The sequence below is a fragment of the Neopsephotus bourkii genome, unplaced genomic scaffold (assembly GCF_033783945.1).
Source record: "Neopsephotus bourkii isolate Nb327-2 ecotype Australia unplaced genomic scaffold, CSIRO-AGI_Nbou_v1 NB_580, whole genome shotgun sequence".
In the NCBI taxonomy this organism is placed as follows: Eukaryota; Metazoa; Chordata; class Aves; order Psittaciformes; family Psittacidae; genus Neopsephotus; species Neopsephotus bourkii.
This window is the reverse complement of record NW_026901081.1, coordinates 522,893-548,405: the sequence shown is the minus strand read 5'-3', so window position 1 is coordinate 548,405 and position 25,513 is coordinate 522,893. Positions and strand designations below refer to the sequence as shown.

Genomic DNA, 25,513 nt, shown 5'->3' with positions numbered 1-25,513 from the left:
ATCCTCCTAGGATGGAATATTTTAATATGTTTAGCATAATTTACAGGCAAAAACCAATTCTTTGGTGCCCCTCAGCAAAGTGATGAGCCTCCCAACTGTAGCTCCTGCTCTGCAGAGCAGGAAGCAGTGTGTCAAGCCTGGCTGAGCTCAGACTGCCCTGCACTTACACTGCTCTTCCTCACTGCAGTGTCTGACAGTCTCCAGATAGCACAAGCAATGCAGCTTTACACATTGATTACACACTAGGAATGCAAATTGGGAAGAGCCTTGGAGATATGAGTGTCTGCAGGTGAAGTTATCCACACAAAGCTTCATTTCAGAATCAGCTGTCATCTGCAACAGTGAGCACTGCATTATTTATAATTTGGATTTTCTTAGGACCATAGAATTGTTTGGGTTGGAAGGGAGCTTAAAGCTCCTCCAGCCCCAACCCCTGCCATGGGCAGGGACCCCTTCCACTGGAGCAGCTTGCTCCAAGCCCCTGTGTCCAACCTGGCCTTGAGCACTGCCAGGGATGGGGCAGCCACAGCTTCTCTGGGCACCCTGTGCCAGCGCCTCAGCACCCTCACAGGGAAGAGCTTCTGCCTAAGAGCTCAGCTCAGTCTCCCCTCGGGCAGGTTCAAGCCATTCCCCTTGGCCTGGCCCTACAGGCCCTTGTCCCAAGCCCCTCTCCAGCTTTCCTGCAGCCCCTTTAGGCACTGGAGCTGCTCTAAGGTCTCCCCTTCAGGAGCCTTCTCTTCTCCAGGCTGCCCCAGCCCAGCTCTCTCAGCCTGGCTCCAGAGCAGAGCTGCTCCAGCCCTCACAGCATCATTTTATTAATAGAGGCTGAACAGTTTAACCTCCTGCTTCTGTACTTTGTATGATGCAATCAATGCTCTTGGGGTTGCAGCACTATGAATCCAAGTTCAAACCCATCACATCCCTTCACTGAGCTGGAGTAAGTTTGAAGATTAGTTTTTAACTTGGTCCATGCAGTTGTACCTGTTCTGAACAGATCCCAGGAAGAAAATAAAGAGAAATACACCTTTGGAGGTGGTGATGTTACCTTTTAAACTCAGATGCATTGCTCTTTCCACAAGAATATTGACAGCAACTGTGTTTTCCAGCAGCATCATGTCATCTTCTTGTGGTTTGCCATTGGTGGTTTCTGAACTTACAACATCCAGTTTGTGACTCTGATCTTCAGAGACCTGTTGGCTCAGAGCAGGTATCATCCCTGTGCCTTCATCTTCACTGCTGCTGTATTCCTCAGCATAGTGAAGTCTGCTGGGCAGAGCAGAAGTGGTTGAAAGGATAATGTGAACACGTAGAGCAGCTCCTGCTAGGTTTGCAGCATTGCATCTGAACAATGGATAAACCCCTGCAAGAGAATCCACAAAGAACCAGCTAAGCAAGCCAAAGGACAAAGAGATCTTGGGAAACTTGCTAGAGTTCATTAAAGGAGAGACCCCCATCCCTAGCAGTGTTCAAGGCCAGGCTGGATGTGGCTTGGAGTAACCTGCTCTAGTGGAAGGTGTCCCTGCCCATGGCAGGGGTTGGAACTGGATGAGCTTTAAGGTCCCTTCCAACCCAAACCATTCTATCATTCTGTGGTGCATACAGGACAAAACAAAACTGAACATGTTTTTCTTGGAGCACTTAGAGAAGTAACTGAACTAAAACATCAATAAAGAGGGATGAAACATGACAATGTTCTTTAGAACTTACCACTGACACTTATGGTTTTCCTCGACCTTTCTGCTAATGCTGCAAGGTCAACATAGGCAGATCCAATGAGACGATCTGTATCAAGTGGTCTTTCCACATCATTTTCTTTCCCATATGCCCACCACACCTGGATTTCTAGTTTCTCCTCTCGGAGGAACCAAAGCAGCCCATGGCTTCTTCTGAGCATCACCTTGTTTGGTTTCTTGAAGTTTATTGTAACGTTCTTGCTGTCATCACTCAGTTTTGGCCTTTTAAGCACAGTCCAAGTGGCTTCTTGGTTATACAGTTTATACCTGAGGTAGCAATAAGTGCTTTTGTTTAGGTGTGCCTGGCCTGCAAGCAGCAAGCAGTGGATGGGCAGCCATACTCTTGGGGTTGAGATGGTCACAGTCACTGGCTGGGCACTCTGCTCCCACTCATCACTGTCATCCGTGCTATCCTTATGGATCTCCTCACTGCTCCATCCCAAGAGCTTAGCAGCTTCCAAAACACGCTCCCTGTCATCCTGATGAGCAAAGGTGACAGAGAGTTCCAGTCCTCCCACAATGGCCTGCATGACGCTTGTGCAGTGAGGAGGCAAGACATCTTCAGGCAGGGTAACTGGGTACCAGCCTGAAATACCTTCAGGAAAAAGAAATCAGAATTAGACTTATCCAGCCTTTTGGAAAGCATCAGTAAAGGTTTTTCCACTCTGGTCACTGGTCAAGGACCAGTCCCTGAGCTGTTTATTTCTTGTGAAATATGGAATTTGGCCAGTAAATTCTAACCTGAAACAGCAGCAAGCTGTTAGACCTCAGAAAAGCTCAGCAGTAGTTGTGATCCCAAAGGCATTTTCCTCTCCATTTCATTAATGATACTCAGTTTGCAATGAAACTATAGCCCATGAATCTCCAGCTATAAAATTAGACATTTTCACTGCTTTCCTCCTCTACTTACCACTAAAAATAGACCCCAAATTTCATGTTGAAGAAAACAATGACTACACTGAAATTAAAGCAGAAATAACCAAGGCAGTAATGAAAACATCATTATTACAAGACATAATCAGCACAAACTAACACTACACAGAGAAGCTATTTTAAATTTCGTTTAAAAATACTAATCCTGCTGCTTCCTAACTGATCTAATCCTCTGTTTCCAGCTTGGACATCTGAAAAGCAATTAATGGTCCTCCATTGAACACTACAGCTCTTGGACTTCATCTTAAGGTAGAAAATAAACAGCACAGGATAAAGAAATGAGGTGTTGGGCTGGGTTTAGCTGGGATGGAGCTAAATTTCTTCATGGTAGCTTCATAATATTCATTCTCCTATACAAACAGGTAGAGAGCTGGGCTGGGGCAGCCTGGAGAAGAGAAGGCTCCTGAAGGGGAGACCTTAGAGCAGCTCCAGTGCCTAAAGGGGCTGCAGGAAAGCTGGAGAGGGGCTTGGGACAAGGGCCTGTAGGGCCAGGCCAAGGGGAATGGCTTGAACCTGCCCGAGGGGAGACTGAGCTGAGCTCTTAGGCAGAAGCTCTTCCCTGTGAGGGTGCTGAGGCGCTGGCACAGGGTGCCCAGAGAAGCTGTGGCTGCCCCATCCCTGGCAGTGCTCAAGGGCAGGTTGGACACAGGGGCTTGGAGCAAGCTGCTCCAGTGGAAGGGGTCCCTGCCCGCGGCAGGGGTTGGAGCTGGATGAGCTGTAAGATCCCTTCCAGCCCAAACCAATCTGGAGTTCTGTGATTCACCTAGTACATCATATACCCTAAAACCAGATCTTCAAACAACAACTTTTATGTAAGTTTTTTAACACAGGTTTTTTAAAGGCAACATGTGCAAAGTCTGAAAGAACTCTAAAAACCAAACCCACAAGAAAACCCAAAATGGGAATGAAAAAATTGTTTTAAGGAATTATAGTAGCATTTATGCAGTGTCAGCATTGTAACACTGCTGTGTTACCTGATCTTCTTCTCAGCAGGTCCCTGGTTGGAATTGTGACTGTCCCAAGAAGACAATCTCTTGATGTCCGAGGTGCCAATCTGTCAGTGGCTGGAAAAGAAATAGTTGTGCAAATGCACCGAACTGTAAGACAAGATTTAGAAGTATTGCCTCAACAGCAAACCCTCAGCTGCCATTCGGGAAACACTTTTAGCCCATGAGAAAAGGACAAAAACCAATGCAAATTGCTCAGAACATATCACACCAAAATCAGTGAGAAACAGGGGTATGAACAAAACTTGTCTGTTGGCACTGCCAGTGCACATTCAGGACATGCTGCAGCACTACTGAAACTGGAGAAACTTTAAGGGAATATTTCCATCATAGAATCCCAGACTGGTTTGGGTTGCAAGGGACCTTAAAGCTCATCCAGTTCCAACCCCCTGCCACGGGCAGGGACCCCTTCCACTGGAGCAGCTTGCTCCAAGCCCCTGTGTCCAACCTGGCCTTGAGCACTGCCAGGGATGGGGCAGCCACAGCTTCTCTGGGCACCCTGTGCCAGCGCCTCAGCACCCTCACAGGGAAGAGCTTCTGCCTAAGAGCTCAGCTCAGTCTCCCCTCGGGCAGGTTCAAGCCATTCCCCTTGGCCTGGCCCTACAGGATCTTAAAATTTCTTGTAAGACCCCTTTACATATTGGAAGGTGTGATCCAGTCCCTTTATTTTTAGTTTGGAACAGAGACTGTCTATAGAAACATAGAATGATTTGTGTTGGAAGGGACCTTAAAGATCCTGGCAAGGGGCTGGAACTGGATGAGCTTTAAGGTCTCTTCCAACCCAAACCATTCTATGATTCTTTGATTCTGCAACAGCTTTCAGTCCTTGCAATCAAAGTAAGGTTCTTACCTGACCTGGTGCTCTGATGATAGATAGAGAAGGTGATATCAGCAGACTGCAAGAGTTCCCCTAGACAAGAGGCTTCTCCACTGCTTTTCTGAATGATGAGGTTACAGGGAATCTCCACATGATGCTCAAATGCAGGGCAGAAGGAACAAGCCACAGCTCGTGTGTGGCGTCTCTCTGCCTCAGGTAGGAAGGAGAGGTGCACAGAGACGTAAGCATTGACTCCCACATCTGCATAGTGCTGGAGGGAAGGGTTCTTTTGTGCCACAGCTCTTCATTTAGGATATAAAGAGAACAGAAGAAAGGGAATTAATATAATGTACAAGGAATCTAGGAACCAACAGAATTAAAGCAAAAGTTGCAAGTATTTATGGTGAAGACATGGGACAAACCAGTGGATATTTTATGTCAAAACAGATGTGGGTTCTCACTGTATATTATCTTTTACCATTTTTTTTGTCATCTGAACATCCTAGAAACAGTTATTAAATGGTGAGAGTAACTATCAGAAGGTTCATCACTGGTGGCTGCGCTCTTATCACTGCCAGGATCTGAGACCAAAGTGGTTGAGAAAATAGTCAGCATCTTTAAACATACCCCCTCTGCAGAAAAAGCTGTAGGGTAACTGTAGGAGAACCTGCTTTAGAAAGAAGCAAAGGCAAAGCCTAATTACTTTTAGAGAGCAGTACTGCCAAGCAAAAGGAGGTGAAATCAGCAGATGAATTATCTGCAAGTAACACAGACACAGGTATTTCTCAGGTCACAGAATCCCAGACTGGTTTGTGTTGGAAGGGACCTCAAAGCTCTTCCAGCTCCAACCCCTGCCACAGGCAGGGACCCCTTCCACTGGAGCAGCTTGCTCCAAGCCCCTGTGTCCAACCTGGCCTTGAGCACTGCCAGGGATGGGGCAGCCACAGCTTCTCTGGGCACCCTGTGCCAGCGCCTCAGCACCCTCACAGGGAAGAGCTTCTGCCTAAGAGCTCAGCTCAGTCTCCCCTCGGGCAGGTTCAAGCCATTCCCCTTGGCCTGGCCCTACAGGCCCTTGTCCCAAGCCCCTCTCCAGCTTACCAGCCCCTTTAGGCACTGGAGCTGCTCTAAGGTCTCCCCTTCAGGAGCCTTCTCTTCTCCAGGCTGCCCCAGCCCAGCTCTCTCAGCCTGGCTCCAGAGCAGAGCTGCTCCAGCCCTCGCAGCATCTTTGGCTTTCTTTACTGCTCCAAGCACCATATGGCAGTGATCCTCAGCCAGCCTACTGGAATTAAGATAGATCAGGAGCTCAGCAACATGGAGAAAGGGTCAGTGAGCACTGCTCTAGAATGAGGGGAGCCACTCTTACGGAATTGACTCCCTCTCTTCTAGCCCTTCCTTAATTCCTGAAAATCACCTATTGGAACTCAGTTCAGGTCATACCATGCACTTAGAGCAGAAGCCTCCTGGTGAAATGGAACATGTTTCATTTACTAGATAATTTATTGATGTTTCCACAGTGAAATTCAAGGAAACCAATCCCAGCTAGCTCTTACATCAGTAACACCCAGATTCAGTGCTCAAATAGGTATCACTTTGTATCTCTCAGTTTTTATATCAGCCTTTGGTATAGAAAAATGTGCCCTTCCAATCTCCATCCTTCTGCAGAACAAGTGTTATCACACTGTACTGCAGCTTCAGGGACAAAAATAACCACTGATGATCTTTATAAAGCTATTTTCACTTCTGATGAGAAACCAGTTCGAGTCCCAGACTCTGCAGAGGGGAAGTTGGCCAATTCCAATTTGTTCTTATCTAATGTCTCAGCCTGCTGCCTCCTGATAAAGCTATTTTAGGAGAAAAAAAACCTTCCTTTTTGACTCAACTCAGGCTTTACCTCGCTGCTGCTTGCAAACCAGCTGCTCTGTGTATCTGCACAGCAAGAGAAACAGCTCGAGCAGTTCCTCCTGCTGCTGTCCTCACGGATCGCTGGTATCGCACACTCACATCCAGCAAGCCTGGATGAAATGAGAGAAAGAAAGGAAATGGTCAGCTTTTGATAGTTACACCCAACATAATCAAGGCTTAGTTGTATCTCCTCAAACAGAACTTACTCTATTAATGCAAAAAAAGAAACCCAGCTATGCCCTGGGCTGCATTGCCAGAATGTGAGCAGCAGCTCTCTGGGAAGACCCCACTTTACAGCAGTTCTGGTGGACATCAGAAGGACATGGAGCTGTTGGAGCAAGTCCAGAGGAGGCCACGAGGATGCTCAGGGGCTGGAGCAGCTCCTGTATGGAGCCAGGCTGAGAACATTGGGGCTGTTGAGCCTGGAGAAGAGAAGCTGCGTGGAGACCTCAGAGCAGCTTCCAGTGTCTGAAGGGGGCTGCAAGGATGCTGGGGAGGGACTCTTCATTAGGGACTGCACTGATAGGACAAGGGGTGATGTGTTCAAACTGAAACAGGGGAGATTTGGGTTGGATATAAGGAAAAAGGTCTTTATTGTGGCGGTGGTGAGACCCTGGCACAGGTTTTTTGGGGATGTGCTTTAAATCAGAAGTGGTCAGATTTAGATGCTTTTCTAGTTTCTAATACATCAACAACTTTTATGTCTTTGCTGCTGATCACCATCCTTTACCTCCATCAAGAGAGCAGACTGAGGGACCTCTCTAGCACACTGTCCCTCAAACATTAGGATGCCAACCCCAGGCTTAGCTCTAGTGAGCCTGCTTTTATCACATAGGGTGAAAACCAAAAGTCTTCCTTACCTGAAGACCTCAGATGAAATCCCTCTGAGGAATCAGTCCGGGGGACCAATGGAAGATTAAAAGTCTGTATCCCTATTTCTTCTCTATGCTGCATAGTGACCATGGCACAGAGCCGTGACAAAGGCAAGGTTCCTTTAGCAACCACCTGGTCTCTGACATTTGGGTAATAATACCTGGTAAGACATAAAAAAACCAGCATCAATCATGGTGCTCTGATGATGACAAAATGATCATCATTTCTGTCACAACTGCATACAAGTCACCTTTGAGTGTCTTCAACCACTAGCTGGGCTCCTGATGGCTAAGGGATAGCTCAAGTAAATGCATTTGCACAAGATGAAACAATAAATTAGGGGGAATGGCTTGAACCTGCCCGAGGGGAGACTGAGCTGAGCTCTTAGGCAGAAGCTCTTCCCTGTGAGGGTGCTGAGGCGCTGGCACAGGGTGCCCAGAGAAGCTGTGGCTGCCCCATCCCTGGCAGTGCTCAAGGCCAGGTTGGACACAGGGGCTTGGAGCAAGCTGCTCCAGTGGAAGGGGTCCCTGCCCATGGCAGGGGTTGGAAGTGGATGGGCTTTAAGGTCCCTTCCTACCGAAACCAGTCTGGGATTCTAATTCATTTGATTATATTCTATTTTATTTGATTTCCTATTTTATTTGATTCTAGTCTATGATTCCAAATTTATAATGTTTCTTTTCTGTAATCAGTAATTTGTATTAGGGAATAAAACCCCAACCTGAAACAATGAAATTATACTGCCAGGGTGCTATTAAGTAAAGTTTAGATTTGCCAAGCATTTAAAGATGACTTTTAGATCCCTATCCTGATAACAAAGTGGAACAAAGCAAACTAAGAGCACGCATTCTTTACAGAAGTTGTAAGAAGAGCAATTGGCACTCCTGGGGTGGGGAAAAAGGCTCACATGTCTTCAATGCAATCTTAAATGCAGATATCCATCACCAAATGTTGATGAGCTCACCATTTCTTCACATATTATTGCATATCCATCCCAAAACTAGATTTTTCAACATATATGTCTCTCTGTGTATTGCTGAAAGAATAGGATGTTATTCTGTACCTGCACCAGACTTCAAACTGGATTCCTCCTCCAGTCACTCCTGGTGCTGTAAATGCATTGACCAGAAGCCTCTGGACTGGGACATCAGCAGGAACCAGCAAAGAATGATGATGCTCATCATTAAAGACAGGATCAGGGACACACAATGTGGTTGCTGTGCGGAACGGCTTCAATTTGATGCCTACAAGTCAAGCAGAGGTGGTCAAAAATGGTTGTATTTGGGGGTTTCAACCTTTTTCTGTTTGTAATCTTTGCTCTTCTGAGTTTTTACAAGCAATCCCATGAGCCTGTGAGCTACAGGTGGAAAACCACAGCTCAATGTGGCTGGAAGTTGACACAGTCCAAAGGAGCCACTATGGAACCATGTTACTGACTGTATTTTCCAAAGGAAATACATGTTAGTGATTCAAAGCCCTCCAGATCAACACTAAGTCCTTTCCTCCAATTCAGTTATTTAAATACTCCTTTATAGTCCTAACCATCTAAAACAGGCAAGTCTTCTTTTGGTGTAATCACAAAAATGTGCATTTTGAGAGGCTTTGTATGGAAAGCCTTCGTTGAATTTAGCTTTCTATAGTGTCAGTATTCCCTGTATATCTGTTCTTTGTAGGATGAGTTGGGGAAGCCCTCTGGGATCTTTAACAAAAAGATGCTATGTGAAGAGATTCAAAACCAGGAATCCTTTTTTGTTGGGAACTTCATCACCTGCCTCAATCAACACAGGCTTTTCATTTACTGATGCATCCCAAGCACAGTTATGTGCAGATCTGAGGACAGCAAGCTCTGGTTGCATGAAAGCTTTTAAGTATCATATGTAAAACAAGATTTAACTGGAGCAGTGCCCTAAATTAGGACTGTAAGAGAAACTTACCATCCTCCTGCAGTTCAGCTCCTTGTAGTGCACCACAACCAGCCTCTTGAACTGGGAAGTAGTATTGTACGTAGCAGTCAGCCTCTCCCCAGACAGTGGATTGTAATGGTGTCAGTCCTTTCACGCTCTCCACGTGGATCTCAAACACATGCTCCAGCAGGTCTTCCCCTTCTGGGTCTAACTGCTAATAGAACAAAGGGAATCCACATGGAAAGGATGACTCTTTAGGAAACAGCACACAAGGGGATGTTAGGGGGCTGATAAGAAACCTGGAGAGGGGCTTGGGACAAGGGCCTGTAGGGACAGGCCAAGGGGAATGGCTTGAACCTGCCTGAGGGGAGACTGAGCTGAGCTCTTAGGCAGAAGCTCTTCCCTGTGAGGGTGCTGAGGCGCTGGCACAGGGTGCCCAGAGAAGCTGTGGCTGCCCCATCCCTGGCAGTGCTCAAGGCCAGGTTGGACACAGGGGCTTGGAGCAAGCTGCTCCAGTAGAACGGGTCCCTGCCTGTGGCAGGGGACTGGAACTGGATGAGTTTTAAGGTCTCTTCAACTCAAACCACTCTGGGATTCTATGATATAGAACAAAAGAGATTGGGCATCACTGCTCCATTAAGGAACCCACTGGTAAAATCCTTTTCACTTATCTGCAACAGCAAAAATGGGAATTTACTGAACAATACCATGAGAGGCTTTGCAGGAGGAGGATCCAGAGAGTGGGAAGGTCGCTGTGTGACGGGAGGTACCATCCCTTCTTCAGTTTTTAGCCTTTGCAGTGCCACTATTTGATCCGCTGACCCCATTGCCAGAATGACCCTCAGGCTTCCACTTCTGCTGCCAGTAAAAACATCCACCACAGGCATGTAGCTGTCCACAGCCACCACGGGATACTGAGCTTGAAGCAGCAGGTGGGAAATCTTTGGATCTCTAGAACAGATTACAACAAGAAACACCACAACAAACAAGTGAGAATGAGCCATTGGAATATGAACACGATCACACAAAGCTCATTTGAGATGGGACTTTCAATGCAGCTAGAAATAAATCTGTCTCCATTCCTCCAAAACTTGGCTCAAGTGCGTGAAGTCTTCACACAGCCCAGCTCCATGAGCTGCCAAATGGAAAAGGCTATTTTCAGCAATGACAAAATACAGCTTTCCAAAAGCTAACATAGTTATAAGTCAGCCTAGAGACCCGTGAGCAAGGGGATGAACTGGAACAAGACTCCTATTAATACACTGCAGCCATATTATGCTTTTATGAAGCTGTTACACACCTTTGGAGATGGATTTGGGCAGGAAGAAAAGGAACAGGGACAGTCTCCCAGAGAAATGTGAAAGCTTTTAATAACTGAAGTTAATGCAAGTGAACTACAGTGGATTACTGAAAAATTATACAAATTATTATAAATTATTAAATAGCAAAGTAGTGGCCAGGGAGCCCCAGCACCATCTGATTTGCACCTATCATTAGTGTGACCAAAATATACCCCATCCCTGGCAGTGTTCAAGGCCAGGTTGGACACAGGGGCTTGAAGCAACCTGCTGTAGTGGAAGGTGTCCCTGTTCAAGGCAGGGGGTTGGAACTGGATGAGCTTTAAGGTCCCTTCCAACACAAGCCGGGCTGGGATCCTATGAGTCTATGAATTAATGTTTTGCATTAGAAAGAATCAGTCCTGTCCAGTGTTTCCTTCAATTTACATGGTTTTAAGCAGTTCTATTACTTGAGTGAACAAGAAGCCAAAATATTGAACCAAAAAGATCAGAGAGCTCTGAAAAGACCCATTGGATAAGAAGACAATTAAAACATGAAGTATTTAAAGCCCTTTTTGATACAGGAATTATTCTGTGCTGTGCACACTGACAGCATCCCTAGCAATGGGATCCACTGCAGAGCATAATCAGGAAGAACATCACTCTGTCAGTCATGAGCCTGGAAAATCACCAATGGAATGCCATGCTTCATTTTCCTGTGCAGTCACTTTCATTTCTGACAGTCTCCATGCGTCATAGGGCCACAAGTTAAACTGGCAGCAAACCTCATGCAGCAGTGTCTTTATTTCTCACAGAGTACTTGTATTTCTGCATGAGGACAGTGTGACTCACACCCACAGTGGGAGAGGAGAGGAGAGAGGAGGAGAAGAGAGCAGAAGAGAGCAGAAGAGAGCAGAAGAGAGCAGAAGAGAGCAGAAGAGAGCAGAAGAGAGCAGAAGAGAGCAGAAGAGAGCAGAAGAGAGCAGAAGAGAGCAGAAGAGAGCAGAAGAGAGCAGAAGAGAGCAGAAGAGAGCAGAAGAGAGCAGAAGAGAGCAGAAGAGAGCAGAAGAGAGCAGAAGAGAGCAGAAGAGAGCAGAAGAGAGCAGAAGAGAGCAGAAGAGAGCAGAAGAGAGCAGAAGAGAGCAGAAGAGAGCAGAAGAGAGCAGAAGAGAGCAGAAGAGAGCAGAAGAGAGCAGAAGACAGCAGAAGACAGGAGAAGACAGGAGAAGACAGGAGAAGAGAGAGCAGAGGTAAAGGAAGAAGAGAGAAGAAGAGAGAAGACAGAAGAGAGCAGAGAGGAGAAGATATGGAGAGGAGAAGGAAGAAAAGAAGAGAGAAGAGAGAAGAAAGAAGAGACAAGGGACAAAAGCTTCTTTCCCTGAGCATGTCAGGATATTTCCCAAGCCACTAAACTACAGAACAAGGATGTTTACCTGAATGAGATGTAGAACTGATGCAGAGGCAGTTTCACTAACCCCAGCAGCCTGTCACAGCCAGGGCTTCCCATCTTGTTCCACGCTTCAATAATCATGACGTTGTTCTTCAGCCGCTCCAAGTGTTTGGAAGTCAAGGAAAAAGGCATCACCTGAAAAGGGTTAATGCAGAATTAGCACACAGACTACACGGGAAGCCATTTGTTACGTACAGAGCAGTCTGGTAACACTCCATTATTCCAGTCTACAGAACTGTGCTCCATAGAAATGGAAACTAAGAATTAAATGTACACTTGCCAAAGGAGCTTCAGAGAACTTGCAGGTCTGGGCAAGAGCTAGCCAGGAAAATCTATGTGATTTGGATAAATATAAAATAACATCATAAACTATCTGTAAAACATTGCTTTATCTTTAAATGTCTGTTTAATGAACAACAGATAAATCATTTCACACAGCTGACTCCTGCTACCTTTTCATGTTTCACTCTTTCAGCTGAAGACTAAGGAGAATTACAAATCCCCAAGTATTGTTAAAACAAATGCAACGTGGGCCTGTGTGAACCCCATGAAGTTCAACAAGGCAAAGGGCAAGGTCCTGCCCCTCAGCTGGGGCAATCCCAGCACAAACCCAGGCTGGGAGAGACTGGATGGAGCAGCCTGAGGAGGACTTGGGGTGTTGGGTGAGGAGAAGCTCCCCATGACCCGGCTTCAGTGAGCGCTTGAGCCCAGAACCCCCCCGTGTGCTGGGCTGCACCCCCAGAGCGTGAGCAGCAGCTCAGGGAGGGGATCCTGCCCCTCTGCTGTGTGAAGGGGAGGCCCCCCCTGCAGCCCTGATCCAGCTCTGGGGCAGCAGCACAAGAGGGACGTGGAGCTGTTGGAGCAAGGCCAGAGGAGGCCATGGAGCTGCTGCGAGGGCTGGAGCAGCTCTGCTCTGGAGCCAGGCTGAGAGAGCTGGGCTGGGGCAGCCTGGAGAAGAGAAGGCTCCTGAAGGGGAGACCTTAGAGCAGCTCCAGTGCCTAAAGGGGCTGCAGGAAAGCTGGAGAGGGGCTTGGGACAAGGGCCTGTAGGGCCAGGCCAAGGGGAATGGCTTGAACCTGCCCGAGGGGAGACTGAGCTGAGCTCTTAGGCAGAAGCTCTTCCCTGTGAGGGTGCTGAGGCGCTGGCACAGGGTGCCCAGAGAAGCTGTGGCTGCCCCATCCCTGGCAGTGCTCAAGGCCAGGTTGGACACAGGGGCTTGGAGCAAGCTGCTCCAGTGGAAGGGGTCCCTGCATGTGGCAGGGGTTGGAGCTGGGGGAGCTTTAAGGTCCCTTCAACCCAAACCAGTCTGGGATTCAACGGAACAAAAGAATCTATTAGGATGCCATCAACAACATATTTTCTTGCCAAAATGGCAGAGAAATCAACAGTTCCAGCATAAACTTGACTATTTCTCTTTCATTCTTCAAATGCCTTACTTATTATTTAGATGACTCAAGGAGCTGCATTTTACACTGTGCCATCCAGCCAAAACGATACTGAAAGTAGTTTTAATACACTGGATAGAGCCAGGAAGAGAAGTTCCTCCATGTATAAAAGTAACTCATCTTTGACATGTTTGTCAGTGTGGAATAACTCACTTCGATCAGTGTTAAATAGCAAACACATGACTTGCCTGAGAAAAACTGAAGGCAGGTTGAGTTGTGCCCCATACAACAGCAGATCTCGTTGCCTCCTCAGTGCTGAGCAGCTTGCAGTTTAAATACACATTACAAGAGCTGGGGAGCCCTTGGTCTTCAGCAACAAAATCCTTTCCATCAGGCACCATCAGCAGCACATGCAGCAACAGCCCATCTTCTTCAGATGTGGCTATTTGTGTCAGCAGAGGATGGGCTACAGAGGTTGGTGCAGCCTGTGGTGGCTGCACCACGTTCATGGTGGCTGCCCCTGTCTTCTGTGAGTCAATGTGGTTAAGTTTCAAGCAGTGAGGGCTTCCTGGACTTAAACTCTTCCTGTTGGGCTCCTGGATTTGCAGCCCAGGACTTCTCACAGCATGCACTGGGGCTTGCTGCGCAGCCACAGATGACCGGGCAGTGGTAAGGGTGAAGTCTTTGTTGTTGGCTGCGAGCTCTAAGGACACCTGCATTGTGCAAGAACCAAAATCAGGAATAGGCATTGCATGTTTTGCTCAAGAACTGTATTAGATATCACCCAGAAGGCTTTAGCTTCAGCCACGTCCTAGTTACAAGCTACAACTGTCACTGCAAAATAAATTACACGTGGTTTTATCAAATGAAGCCATACCTGAAGCACAAACCCACAGTTATAGCTGAATAAAGGCAAAAATGAAAAGCAATCATAAAGCTGATTGAAAACTGAACACCTACCTAGCCATGGTGAAAAGTACTGTGACAAAAAAGATGTGGACAGACTGGAGAGGGTCCAGAGAGGGCCACAAAGATGGTCCAAGGACTGGGCAGCATGTGAGGAAAGACAGAGAGCTGGGACTGTTCAGCTTGGAGAAGAGAATGCTCAAGGAGACCTTATCATAGAATTATAGAATAGTTAGGGTTGGAAAGGACCTTAAGATCATCAAGTTCCAACCCCCCTGCCATGGGCAGGGACACCTCGCTCTAAACCGTATCACCCAAGGCCTCATCCAACCTGGCCTTGAACACTGCCAGGGATGGAGCATTCACAACCTCCTTGGGCAACCCATTCCAGGCACCCTCACAGGAAAGAATTTCCTCCTTATATCCAATCTAAACTTCCACTGTTCCAGTGTGAACCCATCACCCCTTGTCCTATCACTACAGTCCCTAATGAAGTGTCCGTCCCCAGCATCCCTATAGGCCCCCTTCAGATACTGGAATTATCCCTATATTGCCAGTAGTTAAAGGGTGGCTATAAAGAAGATGGAGACTCTGTTATTACAAGGAATCCCATGGAGAAAATGAGGGGTGATGGGCACAAGTTACTCCTGGGGAGTAACCTCACAGAGAAGAACTTCTGCCTAAGATCTCATCTCCATCTCCCCTCTGGCAGGTTCAAGCCATTCCCCTTGCCCTGTCCCTACAGACCCTTGTCCCAAGCCCCTCTCCAGCTTTCCTGCAGCCCCTTTAGGCACTGGAGCTGCTCTAAGGTCTCCCCTTCAGGAGCCTTCTCTTCTCCAGGCTGCCCCAGCCCAGCTCGCTCAGCCTGGCTCCAGAGCAGAGCTGCTCCAGCCCTTGCAGCATCTCCATGGCCTCCTCTGGACTTGCTCCAAGAGGTCCACAAGGACTTAGGAGGATTTAGGAGGGAAGAGGCAAGATACTGCAGCAAAAGATCCCAAATGGTATCTACTCCATACTCCATTCGGGTATAGAGAACACTGCCAAAGTTGAGAAGTTCAAGGCCATCTGTCGGAAAGAACCCAAGAAACACAAAGCAGATCCAGTAGCTGATTCCATTGTCCTCTTTAAGTATCAGTTTCCCCTTTCTTAAGTCCTTGCATCGAGCTTCATTTCATTAATTCCCCACAGCACTTCCTACCACTTTTCTCCTCTCACAACTTGTTCCATTCCATCTTCTCCTGTACAATAAAATTTCTCCCTGCCTTCACTTTACTCCTCCCACATCCAACCTCTACCTTTCATGTTTCACCCTTCTTCCATCCCTCTACTGGCAGCTCTGCTGAATGGCTTCTCTGGAAGAAGTAGCATAGCCCCTAATACTCTCTTAACCCTTCAGTTCTAACCTAGAGAGCTCTTTGTCCTCAGATCCAGCAGATTTCTCACCCTGTGCTGTGCAGGACCATTACTCCTTCTCAGCCCTAAACTGAGTAAGCTGGTAGAAACTGAGGCTGGAGAAGGTAACTGCTGAAGTGACCAGGTGGTACCAATGACAGGGAGCACCAGGCCTGTGCACCAGGACAGACCTCAGCTCATGCCATAGGTAGAGCAGGAGCCAAAGCTCCCAGCGCTGATTATGTGCTGCTCAAAATCTGCCTGTAGAGTGGTTTCTGTATCTGATCCCTAGATACTGAATCTTGTTTTAGCCTGCAGCCAGGGGAACATCACACAGCAGCATCATTAGACACGCAGAGGAGGTTCACAGTATCTCTCTGAAACCCTAAGGAAAAGGTTCATGATCTCTTGTATTGGTCTTACGAACCTTCATCCCTGGGATCTCCAAATTAAAACAAAGAGAGGAAAGAAAGAGGAGAGAACAATTAAAAGAAGAGAGAACATGCAGCCAAAATTGGTATTTAACTCCAACTCTACCTGGTAAAACACATACCTTTAGTGGTCCAACTTGTGGCTGATCTCCCTCTTTGTCCACAGGTATTTCACAGCTGACAGTGAGCAGCTCTGACTGAACAACCTGGCGTAACTGAAGTGCAGCTGAGCCAATGGCCACTGGCTGTGGGCAGAAAGAGAATCCACTTTGTAAGCTTCCTGTCAGGTTTAAAGAACTAAGGGCATATTGTGAAAGGAAAGTCTTCTGGGAAGTCATGCTCAGCCACTCACCCTCCCCACTAGTACACCCTTAGTTGTTCCAATAGGGATTTGTAGGAAAGTTTCCCTTAGTTCCATTTTTAAGCCTCGCCAGGACAACAGGAAGGAAAATACTTCCATTACCTACTGCAAACAGTTCCACACTAATGCAAAAATGAACATCCCAAATCCTAACACTGAGCCAAATATCCACACTTATAGGTGATTTATTTACCCATTAAAAGAAAAGCTCCTGTAACAGATGGGTAGATATCCTTGGTGTTGGTTACAATAAAACATGAGCTAACACCTCTCACTGTCTTCATCACATGCAGATGATCAAGGAAACACTTTCAGAGAAAAGGAAGATATTTCTTTTCCCCCCTAAATGGACAAGCTACACAGGATCTCATATCTCATGGTACTTACTCTGGGCAGAGTAATGATATCAGCTGCATCCACATTATTCTATATCATATGATTGTATATCATCATTCTACATTGCTGAATGAGCTGTACTAGATTTGGACTAATGATTATAATTGATTCAATATGCTTAAAAAGCAGGAGGTAAGTTTTAAATCATGGAATTATAGAACCCAAGGCTGGTTCGAGTTGGAAGGGATCTTAAAGCTCATCCAGTCCCAACCTTCCACTAGAGCAGCTTGCTCCAAGCCCCTGTGTCCACCCTGGCCTTGAGCACTGCCAGGGATGGGGCAGCCACAGCTTCTCTGGGCACCCTGTGCCAGCGCCTCAGCACCCTCACAGGGAAGAGCTTCTGCCTAAGAGCTCAGCTCAGTCTCCCCTCGGGCAGGTTCAAGCCATTCCCCTTGGCCTGGCCCTACAGGCCCTTGTCCAGAGCCCCTCTCCAGTTTCCTTACGGCCCTTTTAACTACTAGAAGGCTGAAAGATGAAGGATAAAGATGAAGGACAACTTCTTTTTGCCTGTCTGCCTCAAATTCAGACAATCCTTTAGCTGGGTGACAAGACTGAACAGCAATCAGTCCAACTTACAGGGTCTGAACATTGTGTCATTTCCCTTCATAATACCTGGCAATGGTTGATTAAGAAGTGGCTCAGTCAAGCCACACCACTTAGTTTTGTCTCTGACAGTCAAGTTGTCAGCAATTATAATGAAGCATTGCAGAAGACTTAGAAAAGCCACTGCTGCCTGCGTAAGTGTTTGGAGGAAATAGAAATGCACAGAATTTCTTTGCTTTTCAATACAGAAAACAGAAATAACTTTTATTAAGTACCTTTTTCTGTGTGCTTTTTCTCATGTAGATTTTAAAAGCAAGAGAAGAGCTCCACCAGTGCTCTATCATGGCTCCACCAAAGCGGACAGGGAACACAAACCGCTGCTGGAATGTCACCACTGCAAGGAAGAGAGAGTTGTGTGAGCTCCCAGCTGGGTTTGGAGCTAACCTGTCTGTTGAGCTGGATCAGCAACAGATAAAACTTCAGTCTCTGCAGAGAGAATGCAGGGTGAGAAGAGATACACGAAGATCAGAAGGTGTGAAGGAAAGTGCTAGCACTTCTGAGAAGGATTGTCAAACACACAGTGAGCGTGTGCACAGAGATCAAGCAAGGCTGGGAGCTGAAGGAGGAAGAGCTGAAATCCTCAATATGAATCTCTCAAGGTTTCAACCTATTAAATTATAGAATCAGAGAATCCCAGCCTGGTTTGGGTTGAAGGGACCTTAACGCTCATCCAGTTCCAACCCCCTGCCACAGACCTTCCACTGGAGCAGCTTGCTCCAAGCCCCTGTGTCCAACCTGGCCTTGAGCACTGCCAGGGATGGGGCAGCCACAGCTTCTCTGGGCACCCTGTGCCAGTGCCTCAGCACCCTCACAGGGAAGAGCTTCTGCCTAAGAGCTCAGCTCAGTCTCCCCTCTGGCAGGTTCAAGCCATTCCCCTTGGCCTGTCCCTAAAGGCCCTTGTCCAAAGCCCCTCTCCAGGATTCTTGGGGCCCCTCTGCTGAGCAGCACAACAAAATTAGTATTATAGCAGCATCTAAAGTGTGAAGTTGATACCAAGCTTCTGTCATCCCAGCATACAGCAAAACATTTCCTTTTTCACCTGGAGAACCCTGTCTTATTTTAAGCAATATATTCCAAGACCTATCTTGAGATAGTCAAAGCTGAGTTGTAAGAATCCTCACAGGTTCAGGAGAAAAGTAATATTTGCAAGAAAAGACTCAACGAATTGGTGTTTAGCCTAGAAAATAGAAGAGCAAGAAGTACGAGAACAATTCTTCCTTGTTCAGATGGATAAAGTATTCCTGTGATGTCAAAACACTCCAGTTAGACATGAGGAAACTTCACCAGCAGGAAGGACAGCACTTTTACACCTTGCCTGGAATAGCTGTGGAACCTTTCCCATTGGGCATCTTAATAACTGAGATAAAGAGCAATCAGGAAAGAATGATGCAGTGGATGGACTTGATGGCTTCTTCAAGTTATTTTCAGCCCTGTTTTTCAGGGTTCCAAAAAGCTGGAATCCAGTGCAGGAGGCTGTGTTATTTCTTTAGTACAAAGAGCTGAGGTTCAGAAGAACTAGATGCTTTGGCTGGACTCAAATAGAGAACTCAGAATTCCCCCCAGATCTCTCAAGAGCCACCTACAAAGATGCAAAGCCAATGAATGACCCTATGGGAGAGGCATTAGAAAGTAACCCCAGAATTCCAGTTGCTTGGAAGACAGGGAAAAAAGGATCTTGTTCATCCAGCATCCTCTGCTCACTGAGGAAACGTAATGTCAGTTGTTCTCAGAGACAGAAACACTAGTGACTCCCAGTAAAGAGATTAACGTTGATTGATCTGAGCACTCAAGACCTCTCAGATCCAGCACTGTGAGCTCTTGCAGATGTTACATGACACACTAAAACATCTGGAAAAACGATTTATTTGACATATAAGTATCTCTGATATTTCTGAAAGTACTTTATCATCCTCATACTATAGCAGAAAGGATATTTGGTTTCTACTGACACGAAGGAATGGATTTATTGACCTGCACTCTGTTGGCAGAGGTGCCACAAATCATACAGCAGCAAAGAGAATACATAGAAAAAGCTACTAAACAATTTCTAAGAGATGAAACATTCAACAAAACTAATGTAAAGGGGGAAAAGAATGTTCTCACCATCATCTCTGATTTTACTTGAAGCTATTCGAGTTACTTCTGTTGTTATGGAGATCTGTCCTTTTTCATCCCTGGAGGCTGCCACTGGAAAGTGGTACTCAACAAAGAAGGTACTGTGAGTTAAAAAGGGAATGGATGATCAGAATCCATCGAAAAGCTACTGGACATAACAGAAGTGAGCACAGAGGCAAGAGGCATACTCACAATCTACTGTTACTCTACTTCTTTAGAATAACTGAAGTACCTATTTCATTAATTACTTCAACAGATTGTGTAAATGTCAGATTCTGCTCAAAAAATACCCCTTTTGTTTCAATGATTTGCCATGCACAAACCACTTTTGTACCTCCCCAAAATCCCTGATAAAGCACAACCTGAAGTGAACCCATGCCAGGATAAATTATCCACATTTCTAATTTTCCAAAGCCCATGGTATACTATGTTCTGAGAGAACCACAGAATCATGGAATGGTTTGGGTTGGAAGGGACCTTAAGATCATCCAGTTCTGACCCCTGCCATGGGCAGGGACCCCTTCCACTGGAGCAGCTTGCTCCAAGCCCCTGTGTCCAACCTTGAGCACTGCCAGGGATGGGGCAGCCACAGCTTCTCTGGGCACCCTGTGCCAGCGCCTCAGCACCCTCACAGGGAAGAGCTTCTGCCTAAGAGCTCATCTCAGTCTCCCCTTGGGCAGGTTCAAGCCATTCCCCTTGGCCTGTCCCTACAGGCCCTTGTCCAAAGCCCTTTCCCAGCTTTCTTGTCAGCCACATAAGGTATTGGAAGGCAGAGCAGAGAAATGGGAAGACCTCAGAATCCTGGAGTACTGGACTACATCCAGACAAATCTATCTTGAAGGCACAAGTATCCAGCTGGTGAGAAACAATCTTCCTTACCACTTGTTAACTGATGCAGGCATTGGAGGCTTCCCCATAGCACCTTTCTTTCTTGGTGAGACCTGGATGCTCTCAGGAGGGATTTTCAAGCTTTCAATGATGACTCTGGCCAGGTGGATTCGCTCCAGCAATGCCAACCTGTCTGCACCCAAGGATGTGATGTGAGCAGCCTCTGTGAGATCTTCTGGAGGAGGAAGTGGTCTGATAGCAGAGTGGCTGAAGAGAGAAAACAGAATCAGCACTACAGTAATGACCGAATGAAAGGAATATTGTAGCTTGGTGGGATATTAGTTAAATATTGATCATGGTGCATTAAAAAGAATGGTTTTAAATGTATTCTACAACAAATCTGATGATCTCTGTAACAGAAATCTTACAATATACAATAGCTGAGGTACATAACTGGGAAAAGAACAAATAAAAATCCACATTGTTGAAGTTTTGGATAAATCTTAAGCAGTCAAACTCTTCAAAAAGAAAAGCTTCATTTAATGTCAAGTACAAAGAAAAGGAGATGATACAGTGACACACGCAGACAAGTTACTGCTGCAGAGGAACAGCAATTCACATGCAATTATTGATAAGATTTGACTTGCAAATGGGTTTGTGTTGGTACTTCTGGAGAGAGGAACTTTACCTGAATGTAAAAATAGGAGTAAGTTGTAAGAAAAGTTGCAGAAAAAAAACGTCTGGAGCTGAATTAGGAAAAAAAAAGTCATAAAACCTAAATACTAAATGGTATTGAACCAGTAAAGCTCAATAACTGGAGTTATAGGTTAAAACTTAAACAGGGGAAGTTTAGATTGGATATAAGGAGGAAATTCTTTCCTGTGAGGGTGGTGAGGCACTGGAATGGGTTGCCCAGGGAGGTTGTGAATGCTCCATCCCTGGCAGTGTTCAAGGCCAGGTTGGACAGAGCCTTGGGTACCATGGTTTAGTGTGAGGTGTCCCTGCCCATGGCAGGGGGTTGGAACTGGATGATCTTAAGGTCCTTTCCAACCCTAACTATTCTATGATCCTATGATTCTATGTTTATTGGTTCTGCCATGGAGAAAAGCAAATATCATTTAGATTAGGTCAGAAGAGAGGTTTATTTATGACACCTATAGGAGAGAACACAAACCAGCAGAGAAAAAGACGCTGCTGATGCACTCTGACCCTGGAAAGCAGATACAGATTTTATACATGGAGAGACCTTGTGCAAAAGCAGATTAACAGGATGGGAGTTATTTTGTATCTGGTACCTACACAAGGCCAGAGAAATACACAAATCTGGTCTGGAGTTTGTGTTTTTCAGCACAGGGATTAATTTATCACGGTCACACAGTGATTATTATTTCAGGAGAAAGAAAAGAGCAGCTCCAGTGCCTAAAGAGGCTGCAGGAAAGCTGGAGAGGGGCTTGGGACAAGGGCCTGTAGGGACAGGCCAAGGGGAATGGCTTGAACCTGCCAGAGGGGAGACTGAGCTGAGCTCTTAGGCAGAAGCTCTTCCCTGTGAGGGTGCTGAGGCGCTGGCACAGGGTGCCCAGAGAAGCTGTGGCTGCCCCATCCCTGGCAGTGCTCAAGGCCAGGTTGGACACAGGGGCTTGGAGCAAGCTGCTCCAGTGGAAGAGATCCCTGCCTGTGGCAGGGGTTGGAGCTGGATCAGCTTTAAGGTCTCTTTCAACCCCAACCATTCTATGATTACATTTTTTGTATGCTCATGATTTTAACTAGCTGCATCTCAATTGCTTCTTTAACAAACAGTCATTCCTGGGTGATGCTGATGCTCCAGCATTCCCAGTGATACTAAGAAAACATTCCAAGCCAAAAAGGCTACTCAATGCATTGTGGGACCATGACAGAGCATAATAACATCATGTGATTATTGCTAATACTAACTTACAATGAGCAAGATGCTGCAAAACAAGTCACTAAATTACCTGGGTACAATTTCTGTCACTTTCTGATCCTGATCAAAGGCATTAGAAACCTTCTGAGGATTCCTTGGATCAGTGTTCTTGCCAGTTTGTGCCTTGGTTACTTTCCTGGAGGAGTTCACATCATCATCATCACTGAGCAAATCACTTAAACTGGAATCAGATTTCTGCAACAGAAATAATGCACATAAAGAAGTCAACATTGGTTGTCAAGAAAGGTACATAATGGTCATGACACAAAATAAAACCAGCCTGTGAACTGAATCAGTTGAAACAATTAAAATTGGATCAAAAGTTTTCAGAGGTTTAAAAGAAAAAAGCCTTCATGGACAGCCTCAATCCCAGCAACTTTCATACCCCATGTTTGACTTTGTAGACTTAGTAGCATTCCCTTCATAACTGTAATTTGAAGCAATGTTCTCACAAGCTTCTGTATGATATTTAATGTTTATTAAGCCTTATAATATTGATTTTTCATTGGTTTTATGAAGATTTCTGGTTTTCTTCCCCTTAGGGACTCCATGTCAAGCACCTGCCTTTAGATCTCCACTTACAGGAGTTGTGTAAAAAAGGCTCTCCAGCAGACTCTGGTCATAATGGGGATCATTGAGTTCACTGTCATACACCTCACTGCCGAGAGACAGAGAATCCCAAAGGGAAGCCGTGCGATCCCAGAAAGGCACAGTGGAGAAATCAGCACTGTGGAGACAAGAAAAAGGAATATAACTTAGTAACTTAGTGTTGCAAGCCTGCAGTCAGTATTTCATGGATCCTGACAATCCTGTTGTATTTTAGATGGGATTCATGCTATACTGGCCCAGAGAAGCTGTGGCTGCCCCATCCCTGGCAGTGCTCAAGGCCAGGTTGGACACAGGGGCTTGGAGCAAGCTGCTCCAGTGGAAGGTGTCCCTGCCTGTGGCATGGGGTTGGGGCTGGATGAGCTTTAAGGTCCCTTTCAACACAATCCCTTTTGTGATTCTTTCATATCCCTGACTGTGACACAGTACAAGCATCTTTTATGCTTTTGCTACACAAAATGAGAAGAAAAGGTCAGTTTAATACTTGGAGGAAGATTAAAGATAAGTACTGGTTGTCTCGATTTTTAATTTAAAGACTGCAGAATCTTCAAAGCAACTGTATTTGTTTTATGCACTTTTAAACATTTTAGGACACAACTGTTCCAAGCATCAAATAACTTAATTTTATTAAATATCATGGTTAACCTTTCAAGCATCACTTTTATCTCAAGGGACTTCGAGGTATTGAGGTTGTCATGTGCAAAAGTTTAGTGCAAGCCACCCATCACTTGCACATGTTTGTGTCACTGCTTCATTTCCAGGAATGTGGAGAACTTGAAGAGTCAAGAGACATATTTCAGTATAAAGTGGTCAAATAAGGACCATTTTGGAGTACCCTTCAGTGCACAGGGTGCTGAGGCACTGGAGTGGGTTGCCCAGGGAGGTTGTGAATGCTCCATCCCTGGCAGTGTTCAACACCAGGCTGGACAGAGCCTTGGGTGCCATGGTTTAGTGTGAGGTGTCCCTGCCCATGGCAGGGGGTTGGAACTGGATGATCTTAAGGTCCCTTCCAACCCTAACTATTCTATGATTCTATGATCCCACTCACCTGCCCAAGAGTAGCTCGATTGCTGTCTCTTCAGAATTCAGATGAAGTTGCTGACCAGAAACTTCAGAAGAAAGGGGATGGGGGTCTTCAGCAGTGGGCAGAAAACCTGAGTTCAAGCCTCTGGGGCTCCTGGATAACAGTGATTGCAGCAGAGTGTAAAAGGACAAATAAAGATATTAAGGCATGTTCAAGATTAATCCATCCAGGATAAAAATCAAAGGTTATGGACAACCTTCCCCAGTTTGTATCTAAATCTCTAGATAAATAAAACCCTTCTGCAGCTCTGCAGTCTGCTGCAAGTTACATGCAAATCTTATCCTTGCAATGTCTCATAGAACCATGGAAAAATCTAGCTTGGAAATCATTGAGTCCAACCATAAGCAGAGCTGCTGCAAACAAGAAGATAAAGAGCAGGAGAAAGACAAGTGAGATGTTTCTAAATGATGATCTATCAGTTTTTCCTGGAAAGACCAAAATCCTCTATTTTCAAACAAACTGGGGTAGCTAGAGCAGAAATAATTCAAACTGTGTTTGCAACAGCATCAGTGACTCTTAAGGCAATAACGTGATTTTCTGGTTTATAGAGGAACAGAAGCCAATATTCCTCTTTTTCCCAAAATAATAAAGTTTCTCCTGTAAAAACCAGGCATCTGTCTTAATGCTGCTAAATTCCACTGGATTGAGAACATTTCCTAAGCCCAGTACTAAACAAAGGTGTAGTTAGGGTTGAAAAGGCACAAACACTTTAGCAATCAGCTGATAAATGTTGTATAGAAGGTAATGACTTGTCATTCTGAGAATACAGACAGAAACTCAACTTCTCATGTGTACTTTGGCACCAAGAGATGCAAACCAGAATACACAGAAGTACTCAATTTATGCCACTATTGCCTTTGAAAACCTCTTCTCTCTGCTAAAGTACCATTTCATTTGCTATGTCCCTTCCATTGCTCTTATTATCAACATCTAATATTTTCTTATCAACATCTAATATTTTCTTATCAACATCTAATATTTCCTTATCAAATAATTCTGTACTAAATACAAATATACTGGGAAACGAAATTCAAATCAGTGAGTTAAATCAAGGCTTTACTACATGATGATTAAAATCAATTCACAAAATCAGGCTTTTATTCACAAGTAGAAATTAATTTTCCATTTGAATGAGAATCCTAAAATACATCACCAAAAGTTTTCCTGAGAAGGCCTCAAAATTTATGGTTTGGAGCTTAACCTCACTTCCCCCTTTCCAAACTCACTTGGCTGGTGCTTTGAAATCATCTCTCTCTATAAAAGGAGACACTTCAGTCAGTTCAATTTCCATGTCTGGGCTTGACTTCATTGCAGACACAACCATGGCATCACGGAGTTTATTGCCTTGATCCAAAAGAGCTGAGAGATGAGCAGAAGGATGAAACCTCAGCATTCAAATGCAATTTAAAAGCAATATCTATAAACACAGTAAATCATAGAATCACAGAATGGTTTAGGTTGGAAGGGCCTGGAGAAGAGAAGGCTCCTGAAAGGGAGACCTTAGAGCAGCTCCAGTGCCTAAAGGGGCTGCAGGAAACCTAGAGAGGGGCTTGGGACAAGGGCCTGTA

The 25,513-nt window shown here is 45.6% G+C and overlaps 1 protein-coding gene across 1 annotated transcript in view; it reads right to left on the bottom strand.

Moving 5' to 3' along the window:
- The window catches only part of C2CD3 (C2 domain containing 3 centriole elongation regulator), a 53,013-nt gene that overhangs the window by 23,318 nt on the left and 4,182 nt on the right, over window positions 1–25,513 (bottom strand). Inside the window, 19 exon segments of the mRNA XM_061351356.1 lie at window positions 1,046–1,360; window positions 1,708–2,328; window positions 3,641–3,730; window positions 4,524–4,792; window positions 6,382–6,502; window positions 7,253–7,425; window positions 8,329–8,509; window positions 9,200–9,383; window positions 9,877–10,120; window positions 11,880–12,031; window positions 13,530–13,994; window positions 16,133–16,255; window positions 17,586–17,704; window positions 19,474–19,586; window positions 20,365–20,580; window positions 22,287–22,450; window positions 22,838–22,982; window positions 23,910–24,038; window positions 25,172–25,304. Of these exon segments, the coding sequence (XP_061207340.1) occupies window positions 1,046–1,360; window positions 1,708–2,328; window positions 3,641–3,730; window positions 4,524–4,792; window positions 6,382–6,502; window positions 7,253–7,425; window positions 8,329–8,509; window positions 9,200–9,383; window positions 9,877–10,120; window positions 11,880–12,031; window positions 13,530–13,994; window positions 16,133–16,255; window positions 17,586–17,704; window positions 19,474–19,586; window positions 20,365–20,580; window positions 22,287–22,450; window positions 22,838–22,982; window positions 23,910–24,038; window positions 25,172–25,304 (3,957 nt within the window).